This window comes from Cololabis saira, chromosome 18 (genome assembly GCF_033807715.1).
Source record: "Cololabis saira isolate AMF1-May2022 chromosome 18, fColSai1.1, whole genome shotgun sequence".
In the NCBI taxonomy this organism is placed as follows: Eukaryota; Metazoa; Chordata; class Actinopteri; order Beloniformes; family Belonidae; genus Cololabis; species Cololabis saira.
Window position 1 is genome coordinate 38,937,868 of NC_084604.1, and position 15,191 is coordinate 38,953,058.

The 15,191-nt window shown below is 46.7% G+C and overlaps 2 protein-coding genes across 3 annotated transcripts; one reads left to right on the forward strand and one right to left on the reverse strand.

The window, feature by feature from the left end:
• Positions 1-2,555: 2,555 nt before the first annotated feature.
• On the reverse strand, positions 2,556-6,791 carry LOC133464401 (gap junction Cx32.2 protein-like). 2 transcript variants are annotated; one of them, XM_061746344.1, is made up of 4 exons: positions 6,778-6,791; positions 5,858-6,203; positions 4,127-4,220; positions 2,556-3,892 (listed from the first exon to the last, which is right to left on the reverse strand). In XM_061746344.1, exons 2-4 carry the CDS (start codon positions 6,193-6,195, stop codon positions 3,380-3,382), a joined length of 945 nt encoding a protein of 314 aa, XP_061602328.1. In that variant the 5' UTR covers positions 6,196-6,203; positions 6,778-6,791; the 3' UTR covers positions 2,556-3,379. The 2 variants fall into 2 exon arrangements, with proteins under 2 accessions (XP_061602328.1, XP_061602329.1); XM_061746345.1 differs by lacking the exon at positions 6,778-6,791 and having other exon boundaries at positions 4,108-4,220; positions 5,858-6,262.
• A 1,496-nt stretch (positions 6,792-8,287) lies between these two features.
• On the forward strand, positions 8,288-14,955 carry LOC133464546 (gap junction Cx32.2 protein-like). The gene is made up of 3 exons (XM_061746593.1): positions 8,288-8,380; positions 8,458-8,611; positions 13,893-14,955. Exons 2-3 carry the CDS (start codon positions 8,497-8,499, stop codon positions 14,714-14,716), a joined length of 939 nt encoding a protein of 312 aa, XP_061602577.1. The 5' UTR covers positions 8,288-8,380; positions 8,458-8,496; the 3' UTR covers positions 14,717-14,955.
• The last annotated feature ends 236 nt before the right edge of the window (positions 14,956-15,191 follow it).

A 15,191-nucleotide genomic window follows, 5' to 3' on the forward strand; every position in this document is an offset into this window, starting at 1 on the left:
CAGCAAGTCCCAGGTTGGGGTGCAGGGTCAGGAAAAGACTTGTGCTCCGTAATGCAAGCTACAAGCCACCCATGGCCACCTGCAGGACAAAAGAGAGAGAAGGGAGGAGAAGGGGGGGGCAGCAACGGGATGACCAGGGGTGGGGACCGCAGGCCAGCACACAGCTCCCGAAGCTCCGGCCCAATCAGCAAGTCCCAGGTTGGGGTGCAGGGTCAGGGAAAGACTTGTGCTCCGTAATGCAAGCTACAAGCCACCCACGACCACCTGCAGGTTCCGGTGTCCGGCAAAGGATGCTGCAACATGGACAAAAGAGAGAAAAGGGAGGAGAAGGGGGGGCCAGCACAAGAAACTACAGGAGCGACTCTGACACACTAAAGTTTACACTACCTAGAGATTTACCAACACCAGCTAGAGGTTTACTAAACACTAACTATAGGCTTTACTAAACAGAAAGGTTTTAAGTTTAGTTTTAAAGGTGGAGGTGGAGTCAGCCTCCTTAACCCAGATTGGAAGTTGGTTCCAAAGTAATGGTGCCTGATAGCAGAACGCCCGCCCTCCAAATCTACATTTAGATACTCTAGGAACTACGAGTAAACCTGCACTCTGAGAACGGAGAGCTCTGACAGGAACATAAGGCACTATCAGGTCTTGCAAATAATGCGGAGCTAAGCCGTTTTGGGCTTTATACGCAAGTAATAAAATTTTAAATTGGATTCTGAATTTTACGGGTAACCAATGGAGCGACGCTAACACTGGAGAGACGTGGTCTCTCCTGCTAATTCCTGTCAGTACTCGTGCTGCTGCATTTTGGATCAGCTGGAGCCTATTCAGCAAATTACTTGGACATCCTGCTAACAACACATTACAGTAATCTAGTCTAGAAGATACAAACGCATGAACTAGTTTTTCTGCATCACTCTGTGAGAGGATTTTCCTAATCTTTGCAATATTACGGAGATGGAAAAAGGCTATTTTACAAACCTGATTGACATATGGTTTAAACGACAAATCCTGATCGAAAATAACACCAAGATTTCTCACAGTTGCACTGGAAGCCATCGCAACACCATCTAATCCCTTCCTAAGATGCTCTGGACCAAGAATGATAACCTCTGTTTTATCTGAATTTAGAAGCAGGAAATTTCTGGACATCCAGTCCTTGATGTCCCTAAGACATGCCTGAAGTTTAACTAACGGTTCTGTTTCATCCGGCTTCATAGACAAATAGAGCTGCGTATCATCAGCATAACAATGAAAGTGTATGCCGTGATTCTGGATTATACTTCCCAACGGCTGCATGTATAAACTGAACAAGATTGGCCCTAGCACTGAACCCTGCGGAACACCATAACAGACCCTTGACTGTTCTGAAGAAACCTCATGTACATGAACAAACTGGAACCTGTCAGATAGATATGATTTAAACCAACATAGAGCTGTCCCTTTAATCCCAACAACATGCTCTAACCTGTGCAGTAAAATGCCATGATCTATAGTGTCAAAAGCAGCACTGAGGTCCAGTAGAACCAATATGGACACTAATCCCTTATCTGAGGCCATAAGGAGGTCATTCGTGACTCGAACAAGTGCTGTCTCTGTGCTATGATGCATTCTGAACCCTGACTGAAAGACTTCAAACAGATCATTTCTATACAAATAGTCACATAACTGGCTTGAAACTGCCTTTTCCAGAATTTTAGACACAAATGGAAGGTTGGAAATTGGTCTATAATTAGCTAAGGTGTCTGGGTCAAGAGAAGGTTTTTTAAGTAAAGGTTTAATTACTGCGACTTTGAAAACCTGTGGTACATATCCTAAACTTAGGGATAGGTTAATTTGGTCCAGTATTGTCGTACCAATAAGAGAAAAAACATGTTTGAATAGACGAGTCGGGATGGGGTCTAACATACATGTGGTTGACTTAGCTCTATTAACGAGTGAAGTCAGCTCAGGGAGGTCTATAGGATCAAAACAGTCTAGAGACAAGTCAGAGCCTAGGGAAGTCGCTAAAGCTGAAGAAACACCTACAACCGGCTGGTTGATTTCTTCTCTAATTCTCGCGATTTTACTGTTGAAGAAGCTCATAAAGTCCTCACTACTAAGAGCTGCAGGAATGCACGGCTCAACAGAGTTGTGACTCTTTGTCAGCCTGGCTACAGTGCTGAACAGAAAACGTGGGTTACTTTTGTTATCCTCTATCAGCGTTGAATAATAAGCTGTCCTGGCTTTGCGAATGGCTTTTTTATATACTATTAGAATATCTTTCCATTCACGATGAGAGTCTACAGACCTACAAGAGTACCACTTCCTTTCCATTTTACGCACGTTTTGTTTCAACATGCGGATATCTGAATTGTACCAGGGAGTTAAGCTCCTGTGGCTAGAAACCCTCCTTTTCAAAGGAGCAACTTCATCTACGCCTTTTCTTCATTTATGCCTTTTCCGTCATTGTTCAACACATGATTATTGGTTTTGTGTGAAATGTTTTTTGGTGTTGTTTTTGTGTTGTCATAATTTAATAAACTTCATTCATAAACTTCATTCATTCATTTCTAGAACAACTTTATTCTTCATCTGTCTCGATACCAACGCAGTAACACAAGAGTACAGTCACAGTGCCGCCTAATGGTCACACAGAGTAATGCACTTGTTTTCAAATATACTACTAGGGGGTTGATTTCCGAGCAACAGGGAGACACACTGATAATGGACGACATTGTTGGAGATTTACAGCCTCTGAGGAAAGTTGAAAAGCCACCAGGATAATACATGATTGTATACAGGGAACAGTTTTAGGATGGGGGGGGCGTTTCATTGCTACTTCTCACCTAAAAATATTGAAATTAACTGAATTTGAACTGGTTCAAAGTGAAAACGGTGAACTATGAATGTGAACTATTCATTATTAAACTACTGTATGTGAACTGAACTTTGAACTTGTTCAGGAGAAGTAAGAACTGGCACCGCACCAGCACCGAGGAACACCGGTCCTAACCTTCCATGGTCCTGATTTTCCCACTGCTCCCCGCTCACTCTGCCGTCACTGATTACCATCCCAAATCAATTGGACCCAACTGGAGGACGTGGCCATGGCAACGGGCACAACTAGAGGATGTTGCCATGGCTACGGACACAACTGGAGGACGTCGTCATGGCAACGGACACAACTGGAGGATGTTGCCATGGCAGCAGACAGAACTGGAGGACGTCGCCATGGCAACAGACACAAGTGGAGGACGTTGCCATGGCAACAGACACAACTGGAGGACGTTGCCATGGGAACGGACACAACTGGAGGACGTTGCCATGAGAATGGACACAACTGGAGGATGTTGCTAGCTAACTAGCTAGCCGACTAACGAACTGAGCTGAATCTAGTCTAAAGGGGACCAATCAGACGGAGTTGACGCTTGTGGAAACTTGATTTAGTGATTAGCGCAGCGGTCAGCAAAACGTCACCCTCCCCGAGGAACCGACCCCCGAGGAACTGATCCCTGAGGAACCGACCCCTGAGGAACCGACCCCCGAGGAACCGACCCCCCCCCCTCACCAGGGGGTTCAGACGGCCGAGCTGGAGACCTTTGGAGCCGCTCTTCCTCCTCCTCCTCCTCCTCAGCCGGAGGGCCAGCAGGTGCAACATCTCCAGGAGGCTGAGGACCACCGACAGCAGGGCCATGACCAGCATGAAGATGATGAAGACGGTCTTCTCGGTGGGCCGGCTGATGAAGCAGTCCACGGCGTTCCTGCAGGGGTACTGGGAGCAGACCAGCCTGCTGGGCATCAGCAGGAACTGGTACAGGTAGTACTGGCCCACCATGAAGCCCAGCTCCAGCAGGACCTTCACCAGCAGCTGCACCAGGTAGCTGACCAGCAGCTCCCCCTCCAGCTGCACCTTAATGATAATAATAATACATTTTAGTTTTAAAGGCGCCTTTCTTGGCACTCAAGGACGCCGTACACAACACGTTAAAAAATAAAACCAGCAGGACACATTTAAAAAAAACATCAAAAACATTTAAAAACAGCAGAGGTAAGAAATTAAGAAAAAGAAAGAACAGAAAGAGGCAGAGAAATGGATATTAATTCATTCATTCATTTTTCTTTCACCTTCCCTTTTTTCATCTACCTTCCCGCGCTCGTCCGAGTACCGCGGCAGCTTCTCCACTTTCTCCGAGCCGCCCAGCTTCTCCACGCCGCCCAGCTTCTCCACGCCTGGGAAACTGGGAAAGGGAGTCTGCAGTGATGTATCTCATCCCCTCAATGCATAATATCTGCTGTTAGCATCAGAATATCTGCTGTTAGCATCAGAATATCTGCTGTTACCATCAGAATATCTGCTGTTAGCATCACAATATCTGCTGTTAGCATCAGAATATCTGCTGTTACCATCAGAATATCTGCTGTTAGAATCAGAATATCTGCTGTTACCATCAGAATATCTGCTGTTAGTATCAGAATATCTGCTGTTAGTATCAGAATATCTGCTGTTAGCATCAGAATATCTGCTGTTAGCATCAGAATATCTGCTGTTACCATCAGAATATCTGCTGTTAGCATCAGAATATCTGCTGTTAGCATCAGAATATCTGCTGTTAGTATCAGAATATCTGCTGTTACCATCAGAATATCTGCTGTTAGTATCAGAATATCTGCTGTTACCATCAGAATATCTGCTGTTAGCATCAGAATATCTGCTTTTAGCATCAGAATATCTGCTGTTACCATCAGAATATCTGCTGTTAGTATCAGATTATCTGCTGTTAGTATCATAATATCTGCTGTTACCATCAGAATACCTGCTGTTAGTATCAGAATATCTGCTGTTAGCATCAGAATATCTGCTGTTAGCATCAGAATATCTGCTGTTAGCATCAGAATATCTGCTGTTAGCATCAGAATATCTGCTGTTAGCATTAGGACGGAGATACATGGTACCGCCTCTGACACAACTGGAGAACGTTGCCGATGGCAACAGACACAACTGGAGGATGTTCCCATGGCAACAGACACAACTGGAAGACGTTCCCATGGCAACAGACACAACTGGAGGCTTAACTAACTAACTGACTAAGGGTGCTTTCACACCTGTTGACCGATTGTTTCGTTTCTCGTTTGTGGGGTTAGTGTTCGCAAGGCAACCGTCTGTAGCGGTTCAAAGCTGTTAACAAATCCCATGCGCAAACCAACTGTTCTCTGATTGGTCAGAAATGAACGCGGAAGGAGTTTCCTCTTCCGTACCCCGGGAAAAACAACAAGCCCCTTTCACAGAGAGGGCGCAAAGTGCAGACCGCAGCCGCCGGCTTTCCCATTCATGTATGTGCTACCGGCGCAGAGCGGAGCTCAGCGGTGGGCGAGAGGCCGCCTGCAGCAGGGTTTGCTCTGCGCAAACCCTGCCCGAATTGAACATTTTTTAATTTCACCGTGCCGCGCTGGGACGACATCTCGGTACGTCCAATAGGAGAGAAGGTGGTGGAGGCTGCACCGACACTTCTCCTTGCACCGAGGTCGCACATACACAATAAATGGTTGCTGTGTCGATTATGTTCTCACTACAAAAAAAGCGAACCGCTCCAGGTCTGGAATGGAAGTGAGCCGAGACCACCTCTCTTAGGTGATCTCGGCTGTCTTGTTTTGTGCCGCATCCGAGCGCGATTGCTGTATTCACATTTACCAAACGCACCAATCACCGATCTAGGGGGTTAACGCTCCCTGTTCCGGAACAACTGCTCCAAACGGGACAGGTGTGAAAGCACCAACTAACCAACTAACTAACTGACTAACTAAGTAAGTAAGTAACTAACTGACTAACTAAGTAAGTAACTAACTGACTAACTAACCAACTAACTAACTGACTAACCTCTGCTGCAGGCGCCTCCTCAGCTTGTTCTCGCGGCGCAGCACCAGCAGGACGTGGCCCAGGTAGAGGAGGGTGGGAACGGACACGGTGAGGATCTGCAGGATCCAGAACCTGGTGTGGGACAGCGGGAAGGACTGGTCGTAGCAGGTGTTCCTGCAGCCCACGCTCAGGGTGTTGCAGAACATGTCGCCCTGCTCCCCGCCCCACACGTTCTCCACCGCCGCCAACAGGATGAAGATCCGGAACAGGAACAGGACGCTCATCCACACCTTCCCGAACATGGTGGAGTGGGACTGGACCTGGTCCAGGAGCTGCGACAGGAACCCCCACTCCCCCATGGTGGCGCCTGAGGAACGTAGAACAATTTGTTTTCTTGCTTAAACAAGAAAGAACTGGCTCGTCTTCAGCAGGTCCAGAATTCTGCAGCAAGTCTGACTCGCTCTGGTAGAAGGAATCACATCACCCCCATTTAAAAAACTCTTCATTGGCTCCTACTGTGAGTTCCTGCTGGAGGAACCATCTACTGAAGGTTGTTCAAATGCTGCTTCTTCATTTTGCCCTATTTTTAAAATTATTTAAAAAATGACACGTTATTTTTTCAGTTGTTAATCTGAGGGTTGCAGTTTCAGACCTTTACCTTTAATCACTTTTTATGTTCTAATACAAAAACATTCACTTTTAAATGAGTTCTCCCTCCTTTGACAAATGTACATTAGAAATATTTTATCATTAATAGTTTCACTTGTTTCTGTGCAGAAATGCCCTAATGATAAATTACACGGGTGATCAAATGGAGCCCAGAACCAAATCTGATCAGTAACGACTTGTTTATCTTATTTATATAATATCTTATTCATTCTATCAATCCAAAATAAAAGTATAAACTAAAGCTCAGACTTTTATATTCAGAACGTTCCTACCTTCTTCTTCTTCTCTGCTGCCGCGTCTGGAACTAAAGACTCTCACTTCCTTTAACTGGTTAATCAGCTGACTCCGCCGTCGTGACCCCGCCCCCATGACCCCACCGTGACCCCGCCCCCGACAGCGTGACACCCAAGGGTGTCGAAACACCTCTGAATAACCATGACGCGGTAAATTTTCACAAAATCAGAACCCCGAAGGCATTTGGCGAATATTTATAATATACATTTCTAGGGGTATTAAGGGGTGCTGAATCCAAATCTGCTGTATATGAAGCTCAAAAATTTCCCATAATGCCTCAAAATTGAGAAATCCAACATGGAAATCCAACACTGCCAGGCTGAAATCTATTTTTCAGTATATCTTTTTGACTAAACAAGGTACAAACATGAAGTAAAAGTGCTTTTGTAAGTTTTCCTACATGGGCAATTCGATGCCATATTCAGAATTGAGATGTATCTAGATTGGGGATGGCAAAAGGTTCCATTCCAGCAAATTTGACACATCAGAATTGAGATGTAATGTGAAGAAACTGCTTAGATATTGCAAAAATAGTTGTTTTTAACTATGAATAATTACTCAGTCATTACAGGACTGTCTCAGAAAATTAGAATATTTTGATAAAGTTCTTTATTTTCTGTAATGCAAAAATGTCATACATTCTGGATTCATTACAAATCAACTGAAATATTGAAAGCCTTTTATTATTTTAATATTGCTGATCATGGCTTACAGCTTAAGAAAACTCAAATATCCTATCTCAAAGAATTTGAATATTCTGGGAATCTTAATCTTAAACTGTAAGCAATGATCAGCAATATTACAATAATAAAAGGCTTGCAATATTTCAGTTGATTTGTAATGAATCCAGAATGGATGACATTTTTGTTTTTTTAATTGCATTACAGAAAATAAAGAACTGAAAAATAGATTTCAGCCTGGCGGTGGCGGCCATGGTGGATTTCTCAATTTTGAGGCATTTTGGGATATTTTTGAGCTTCATATACAGCAGATTTGGATTCAGCACCCTTTAATACCCCTAGAAATGTTGTATATTATAAATATTCACAAAATGCCTTCAGCACTTTAAATAAGTACATTTTCAGAAATTCTGCCTAGACTAAAATCGGCCAGAACCAGAACCACTCAGTTGCTGGATCTGGTCTAACCCTGGACCTGGTCTAAACCTGGACCTGGTCTAACCTGGATCTGGTCTAACCTGGACCTGGTCTAACCTGGAACTGATCTAACCTGGATCTAGTTTAACCTGGATCTGGTCTACGTGCGGTGATGCAGCACCTTCAGGACTCGTCACCACGGTTACTGGTTCCACATCGGGGGGTCAGGCAGGAACTTCCTCCCTTTCCAGGAGCTGGCCATGCGTCATAGCCCCGCCCACTTCCCACTGCCCAGGCCCCGCCCCCATCACATGGGCGACTCAGGAGGAAACGAGAGTCTTGGTCAGCATTCCATCAGAGTCAGTATTTAAGTCCCGGGTGCTGCTGGCGGAGAAGGTTCTGGAGGAGGTTCTGGGTTCTGGAGGAGGTTTTGGAGGAGGTTCTGGGTTCTGGAGGAGGTTCTGGAGAAGGTTCTGCTGCTGACGTGAGTATACTTGTGGTTCTGGACCAGGTTTCATGATCCGGTTCCTGGGACTGAGGAGAGTCTGGGACATTTTACAGGTGGAGGAACCGGTTCTGTCTGGAGACCATGAGGCTTTCATGAGTCTCTGCTGTGGCTGGACCGCCGAGTTCTGGAGCACCGAGTTCTGGACCATCGAGTTCTGGACCGCTGAGTTCTGGACCACCGAGTTCTGGACCAACGAGTTCTGGACTGGTGAGTGTACTGGGACTGTAGGGGTCTTTGGTGGACGGATGTCCCCTCAGGTGTTCTCTCAGGTCTCCTCTCAGGTGTCCTAGGGTCAGAGGTAGGGGGTTAGAGGGTTAGGATTAGGAGTTAGGGGGTTAGGGAGGGTTAGGGGTTAGGGAGGGTTAGGGGTTAGGGAGGGTTAGGGGTTAGGGTTAGGGGGTTAGGGAGGGTTAGGGGTTAAGGTTAGGGTTAGGGTTAGGGTTAGGGGGTTAGGGAGGGTTAGGGTTAGGGTTAGGGGGTTAGGGAGGGTTAGGGTTAGGGGTTAGGGAGTGTTAGGAGTTAGGGTTAGGGGGTTAGGGAGGGTTAGGGGGTTAGGGAGGGTTAGGAGTTAGGGTTAGGGTTAGGGAGGGTTAGGGGTTAGGGGGTTAGGGGGTTAGGGAGGGTTAGGGGGTTAGGGAGGGTTAGGGGTTAGGGAGGGTTAGGGGTTAGGGGGTTAGGGAGGGTTAGGGGTTAGGGGGTTAGGGAGGGTTAGGGGTTAGGGAGGGTTAGGGTTAGGGGTTAGGGGGTTAGGGAGGGTTAGGGGTTAGGGAGGGTTAGGGGTTAGGGTTATTGTTGGGGGTTGGGTTAGGCTTAGGGTTAGGGTGTTAGGGTTAGGGGGTTAGGGAGGGTAAGGGAGGGTTAGGGGTTAGGGGTTAGGGTTAGGGTTTAGGGGGTTAGGGTTAGGGGGTTAGGGTTAGGGGTTAGGGTTAGGGTTTAGGGGGTTAGGGAGGGTTAGGGGTTAGGGTTAGGGGGCTAGGGAGGGTTAGGGGTTAGGGGTTAGGGTTATTGTTGGGGGTTGGGGTTAGGGTTGGGTTAGGGTTAAGCCTGAATTATGGTTCTGCGTTACACCAATGCAGAGCCTACACCGTTGCCATGACACTGTCGTGAACCCTTCGGACTTCTCCGTCACTCCATTTCTCCACGGTGCAATAGCCCCCAGAGCGCTAGTTGATACTTTGTTTAGCTTCCGGCTTTTCTGGTCACAGTGAATCAAAGAGATAAGGACAACTATTGTGCAAAAAACCAAAACAACCCCCCAAAAAAAAAAAATCACACACACACGAAGAAAAGAGCGCTGAAAGTTCACGACTGCTTCACGAACCGGAACCGGAAATGCGTTGCTACTAAGCAAAACAATCACAGCCCTCTCGGTCTGCGTTGGGTCTGCGTTGGGTCTGCGTTGGGTCTGTGTCACCTCAACGCGTAGCTATATTTTTGGGAGGAGCACATCAGGCTACGGCGTAGGATACGGAGAGACTCCCACGTAGCCACATACCCTACGGCGTAGGTTTAACGCGGAACCAGAATTCAGGCTTTAGAGGGTTAGAGTGTTGAGGTTATTGTTGGGGGTTAGGGTTAGGGTTAGGGTGGGGGTTATGGTTAGGATTGGGGTTAGGGTTGGGGTTATGGTTAGGGTTGGGGTTATGGTTAGGTGTCAGAGTTGGGGTGGGGGTTAGAGGGTTAGGGTGTTAAGGTTAGGGTTAGGGTTAGGGTTGGGGTTATGGTTAGGGTTGGGAGGAAATGCTGATGCCTGTCTCATGGAAGAATGAATAACGTCAGAGGCGGGTTTTTGGGGGGGCAGGGCACCTTCGGGGGGGCACGACCAGTACCCGAGTTGAGGGGGGATGAGGGGGGATGGCATCCCCCCTGAAATAAAAACAGTCCAAATCATCCCCCCTCGAAATAAAAACGGTCCAAATCATCCCCCCTCTAAATAAAAACGGTCCAAATCATCCCCCCTGTAAAACTGCCATGCCCCCTTTCCATCCCTTATGTCATTTCATCAATGAATGTGGTTTTACTGCTATTTCAACATTTAGAGTCATCACCACAAAAATAACACCAGAAAAATGTGACAATTTTCACCTGTTTCAGGTACATTTTCAGTTGAAATAAGTAGGAAAATCTGCCAGTGGGACAAGATGTATCTTCTTATTACAAGCAAAAAAATCTTGTTCCACTGGCAGATTTTCTACTTATTTCAAGTGAAAATCTACTTGAAACAGGTGAAAATTGTTGTTTTTTCCAGTGATGAGTCTTGTTTTAAGTGTAATGATATTTTTTTTACTAAAATGAGACATTTTAACTAGAAAATAAGACAAATATTCTTGTTAAGATTTTGAGTTTTTGCAGTGATCCATGTTACTTATCCTGTGAAGGACAGAGTCATATTGATAAGTTCAGAAAAGTGTTTTTTATTGTTGTGTTTTGATGTATTTGATGTAAGCCCAGTTGATATTTAAAGCTTACAGAAGGCTGCATTTAACTGCTGCTATGTCATTCCTGCAGTATTTCTGCAGCTGTTTTGGTCACTGCTATTATTTGTAATATATTATATTATTTGTAATCAGCACAAATTATCTGTCCCCATATGATAAAATCCACCATCCCCCCTTTTTATTTTTTACAACTCGAGTACTGGGCACGAGCTCCTGCTGGTTCAGGTACCCGGGCCTCTACTAGGGCTCAAGGGCGCTGGGGAAGCCCTGGCAGGACTTCTGCCCAGAAGAGTCCAGAATGTGAGCACAGACCAGCAAGTAACCAGCAATTCTGGAGAACAAAAGAATGAGTTTTACTTCTTCTTATGAGGATGATTGAGGTTTTTGTAAAAACTTATGGTACACATGAGATGTTGGGATTCCTACGACGTGGAGGTTCTGACAGCTGCTGCTGCTAAGGATTCACTAAGGGTTGAGTAAACAAAATGAATAAAGAAGGGCATGAACCTCCCGGCCTGTTCACCGGGACTGAAGGTGCCTCTTTAGGGTCTAGATCCAATCAATAAATGATCAAACCAAATGTTTTCAACTTTTCAAAAATTGCAGTTGACAGGCGAAAGCTTTTTCTGCATCTGAAGATGATTGTATCTTCCTGTTGTCAAGATGAGTCATGAATTAAATCTGCCTTTTGGTGCTGCAGGAGGAAGTTGTTCCTCTAATAAAACCGGTTTCGTCCGGATGGATTATGTAAGCGGTCACTTCTTCAATCCCACGGCCTTTAGCTTCGCTACAGTTTTAAATCTACACCAATACAGAGAAGACATTCAGCAGGGAAGCCGTCGGGTCCTGGAGGTTTGTTGTTCGGGGCCGAGGCATGCTGACGGTTCATTTTCAGTTCCTGTAAAAGATGAATCCAGTTTGTTGGTTTGTTCTTTAAGTTGAGGGAGCTCAGTATTATTGATAAATGAATCAACAGCTTGCTGTTCTGGGTCATTATCAGATAAAGGTAAAGTTGGCTCTGTACCCCTGAATGAGTCTGGATGTGGAAGCAGTTCTGCTGAAGCTGGTCCAGTTTGGTCAAATTTAGTTATTGGCGCCTTTCTGACACTCAAAGTCACCATAGAGATAAAATCAGGTCCAACAATCACTATAAAATAAAATAAGAACAAGTAATGACTATCCAGTAATGCATTGTACCGACATCTGTCCATGCTCTCCACCTATCAGGAGAAGGAACGCCTGAACAGGTGAAGTGTGGAAGAGAGTTGATGTTGCGGAGGTCTGGAGGGAGGGAACTCCATAGTAGGGGGACAGAGTGGTCACAATCATAATAAAGTTATGCAACCATTAATTTCAATCAAATAAAGTTAAATCTCCTCTAGTTTTAGTGCCTTTGTTTTGCCTCCTGCAGCCAGAAGCTTCCCTCCACATGTTCAGTTGCATCACGTCAACTTCCTGTTTAGGACTTTCTGGAAAAACCACCAGCAGCTTGAAGGGTCCCGGGTTCCCGTTTTGTGCAGTTTGTCATTTTACATATAATAGCCTCAACTTTTGCATCAAGCATTATAAAATAACAACGACAACAAATAACAACATCAGTTCTCCAGTTTCAATCCTCCACGTCTGGATGTTGAGGTGGATCTTTGGCGCCTCCTGGTGGACGATAAATGTCTGAATGAAGGAATGCAGAAACAGTCCTCTGACCGTTTGTTGTCCCTCTCTCTCCCCAGTGTTGCCATGGGCGACTGGTCCTACCTGTCCTCTGACCATTTGGCCGCGTTCAGACTGCCAGCCAATATCCGATTTTTAGCCCATCCAGATTGAAACTGGATGACTCTTTAAAGTCTGAACAGTCCCAAACCGCATGAGATCCGATTTTTGCAAACCAGATCAAAACCACCTCCGGGAGGTAGTTTCATATCGCATTCATATCGCATTTGAGCAGATGCGTCTCAGTCTGAACAGCTCCAAACACAGATCGGATATGACTGTCCCAGACCCATGCTCCAAACCACCCGCCCATTTCCAGTTGTGGAGCTACTCATCCTTTCACAGAGAGCATGTACAATCTCTGATGTCACGTCAAAAACTATTATTTGTAGTTTAAGTGTTGTAAATTCACATTAAAAATCATGTAATAGCAGAAAAAAGACCGCATTTCCACGTACGGTGCGGGTCGCCGCGTACCCTACGCTGTAGGCTCTGCGTTGGTGTAACGCAGAACCATAAATCAGCCTTCAGTCGCGCTGTGAGCCTGAACCTGCAGCTCGGTAGCTCATCAGGAGGAGAGGCTGCCAGTTGTTCATTGCTGATTCGTTTTGTTAACTCTGAGATTTGTTGGTTGGTTTGTTAGTTTGCTGGTGGTTTTGTTCTGAACACTTTTCTCTGTTTCTCATTTTGCTGGGACGTCGGGTTCCTCCGCCGAGACACAACTTTTGCGGTATGCGTTCATTGTTATGTCTAAAAATGATGCGCAGTGCCCACCCAATCAGAAACGGTACAGATATTTTGGGATTTTTTTATATATATATAAAAAATCATTGTTATTGTTTTTGATGTCGCAAATACATGACTTCACACAGTACACCCGCTGGGTGACGCCTCCGCTCCGACGTCGTTGCTACGGCAACCCGTCAGATCAGTCAATGATGTGGCCCAGTCTGAACAGAGCCAATTGCTAAAAACAGTGTGGACAGTCAGCCCTGAAAATCGGATATGAGAAGGAATCACAAGACACGACACCACAAGACACCTTACCCACCTTGCCCCGTGTGAATGTGTATGAATGTTGGTGGTGGTCGGAGGGGCCGTTTGGCGCGATATGGCAGCCACGCTTCTGTCAGTCTGCCCCAGGGCAGCTGTGGCTACAGACGTAGCTTACCACCACCAGAGAGAATGTGTATGAATGAATAATGATATCTGTAAAGCGCTCTGGGTGCCTAGAAGGGCGCTATATAAATCCAAGTCATTATTATTATTATTATTAATCAGATATGAATCAGATTTGCCTGCAGTCTGAAAGCGGCCTTTGTCTCTCTCTCTCTCTGCAGCAGAAACAACGGTTGTTGCCATGGGCGACTGGTCCTACCTGTCCTCTCTGCTGGACAAAGTCCAGTCCCACTCCACAGTGGTGGGAAAGATCTGGATGAGCGTCCTGTTCCTCTTCCGGATCTTCGTCCTGGGGGCGGCGGCCGACCAGGTCTGGGGGGACGAGGCGTCGGCCTTCACCTGCGACGTCCACGAACCCGGGTGCGAGCTGGCCTGCCACGACTGGAGGTTCCCCATGTCCTTCGTGAACTTCTGGGTCCTGCAGATCGTGTCCGTGACCTCCCCCACCTTGGTCTACCTGGGCTACGCCGTCCACGTGGTCCACGGGGAGAAGAAGAGGACGGGGGCGGGGCTGAAGTCCAGGTACACCGATGAGCGCGGGAAGGTCCAGATCAAGGGGGTGCTCTTCTGTGCCTACATGGCCCAGCTGGTCTCTAAAATCCTGCTGGAGGTCGGCTTCAGCGTGGGACAGTTCTTTGTCTTCGGGGGCTTTTGGCTGAGCTGGAGGTTCCACTGCCAGACCATCCCCCCCTGTCCGGAATATTCCGGCGCCTTGTGCTTCGTGTCCCGCCCCACCGAGAAGACGGTCTTCATCGTCTTCATGCTGGCGGTTTCTGGCGTCTCGGTGCTGCTAAACATGGTGGAGATCGTCTACCTGGTCCACCGCCAGAGGAGAACCTCCAGGAAACAGCAGCAGGTCCTGCACCGGCCGGCCCGGGCCCCCGAGCCGGACTGGGGGTCCAACAGCCCCCCTTACGGGGGATTTGAGGTCCTACCTGTGCACCGCGAGGACGCAGCGGGACTCGACAAGGAGAAGAAGACCTGATCCCTGATCCTGGTCTGCTCTGAATGTTCTGGTTGTTCTGAAGTCTTAAATAAAGCTGATGGGGTTGTCTGATGTTGTCTGTCTCCAACTGTCTCTCAGACCTGCTGGAGCACCTGGAGCTGGACCTGGACTGGGTTCGGTCCAGGAACCAGTCCAGACCCGGTCCCTTAGCCCCCTTTAGGAAAGTCAGGGGAAGTGACTGGACTCCTAGTCCAGGACCACTACAAGGCCCTGTAATCCAGGACCACAGTGCAGTGCAGTGGTCCTGGACTGGTCCTCGTTTTTCTTCAGACGAAATGAGGGCCTTTTTTTCCCCCTAAACGTGCCCCAAAAGTCACCAAATTTTGCACGCAAGCCAGGCCTGGTGAAAAATTTGATATTTAATGGTTTGCATTAATGAACGTGGCCTAATGGCTCAACAGCGCCCCCTAAAAAACAAACAATACGGTTTGACGTACATGCACGAAAATCGGTA

Bases quoted from the DNA above. Each gene is read 5' to 3' on its own strand.
- LOC133464401 (XM_061746344.1), bottom strand. From the start codon at position 6,195: ATGGGGGAGTGGGGGTTCCTGTCGCAGCTCCTGGACCAGGTCCAGTCC. The intron at 4,221-5,857 runs GTTAGTCAGTTA...TCCCTTTCCCAG, and splicing joins AGGAGGCGCCTGCAGCAGAG to TTTCCCAGGCGTGGAGAAGC. The intron at 3,893-4,126 runs GTAGATGAAAAA...ATTATCATTAAG, and splicing joins ACTCGGACGAGCGCGGGAAG to GTGCAGCTGGAGGGGGAGCT.
- LOC133464546 (XM_061746593.1), top strand. From the start codon at position 8,497: ATGAGTCTCTGCTGTGGCTGGACCGCCGAGTTCTGGAGCACCGAGTTC. The intron at 8,612-13,892 runs GTGAGTGTACTG...CTCTCTCTGCAG, and splicing joins GACCAACGAGTTCTGGACTG to CAGAAACAACGGTTGTTGCC.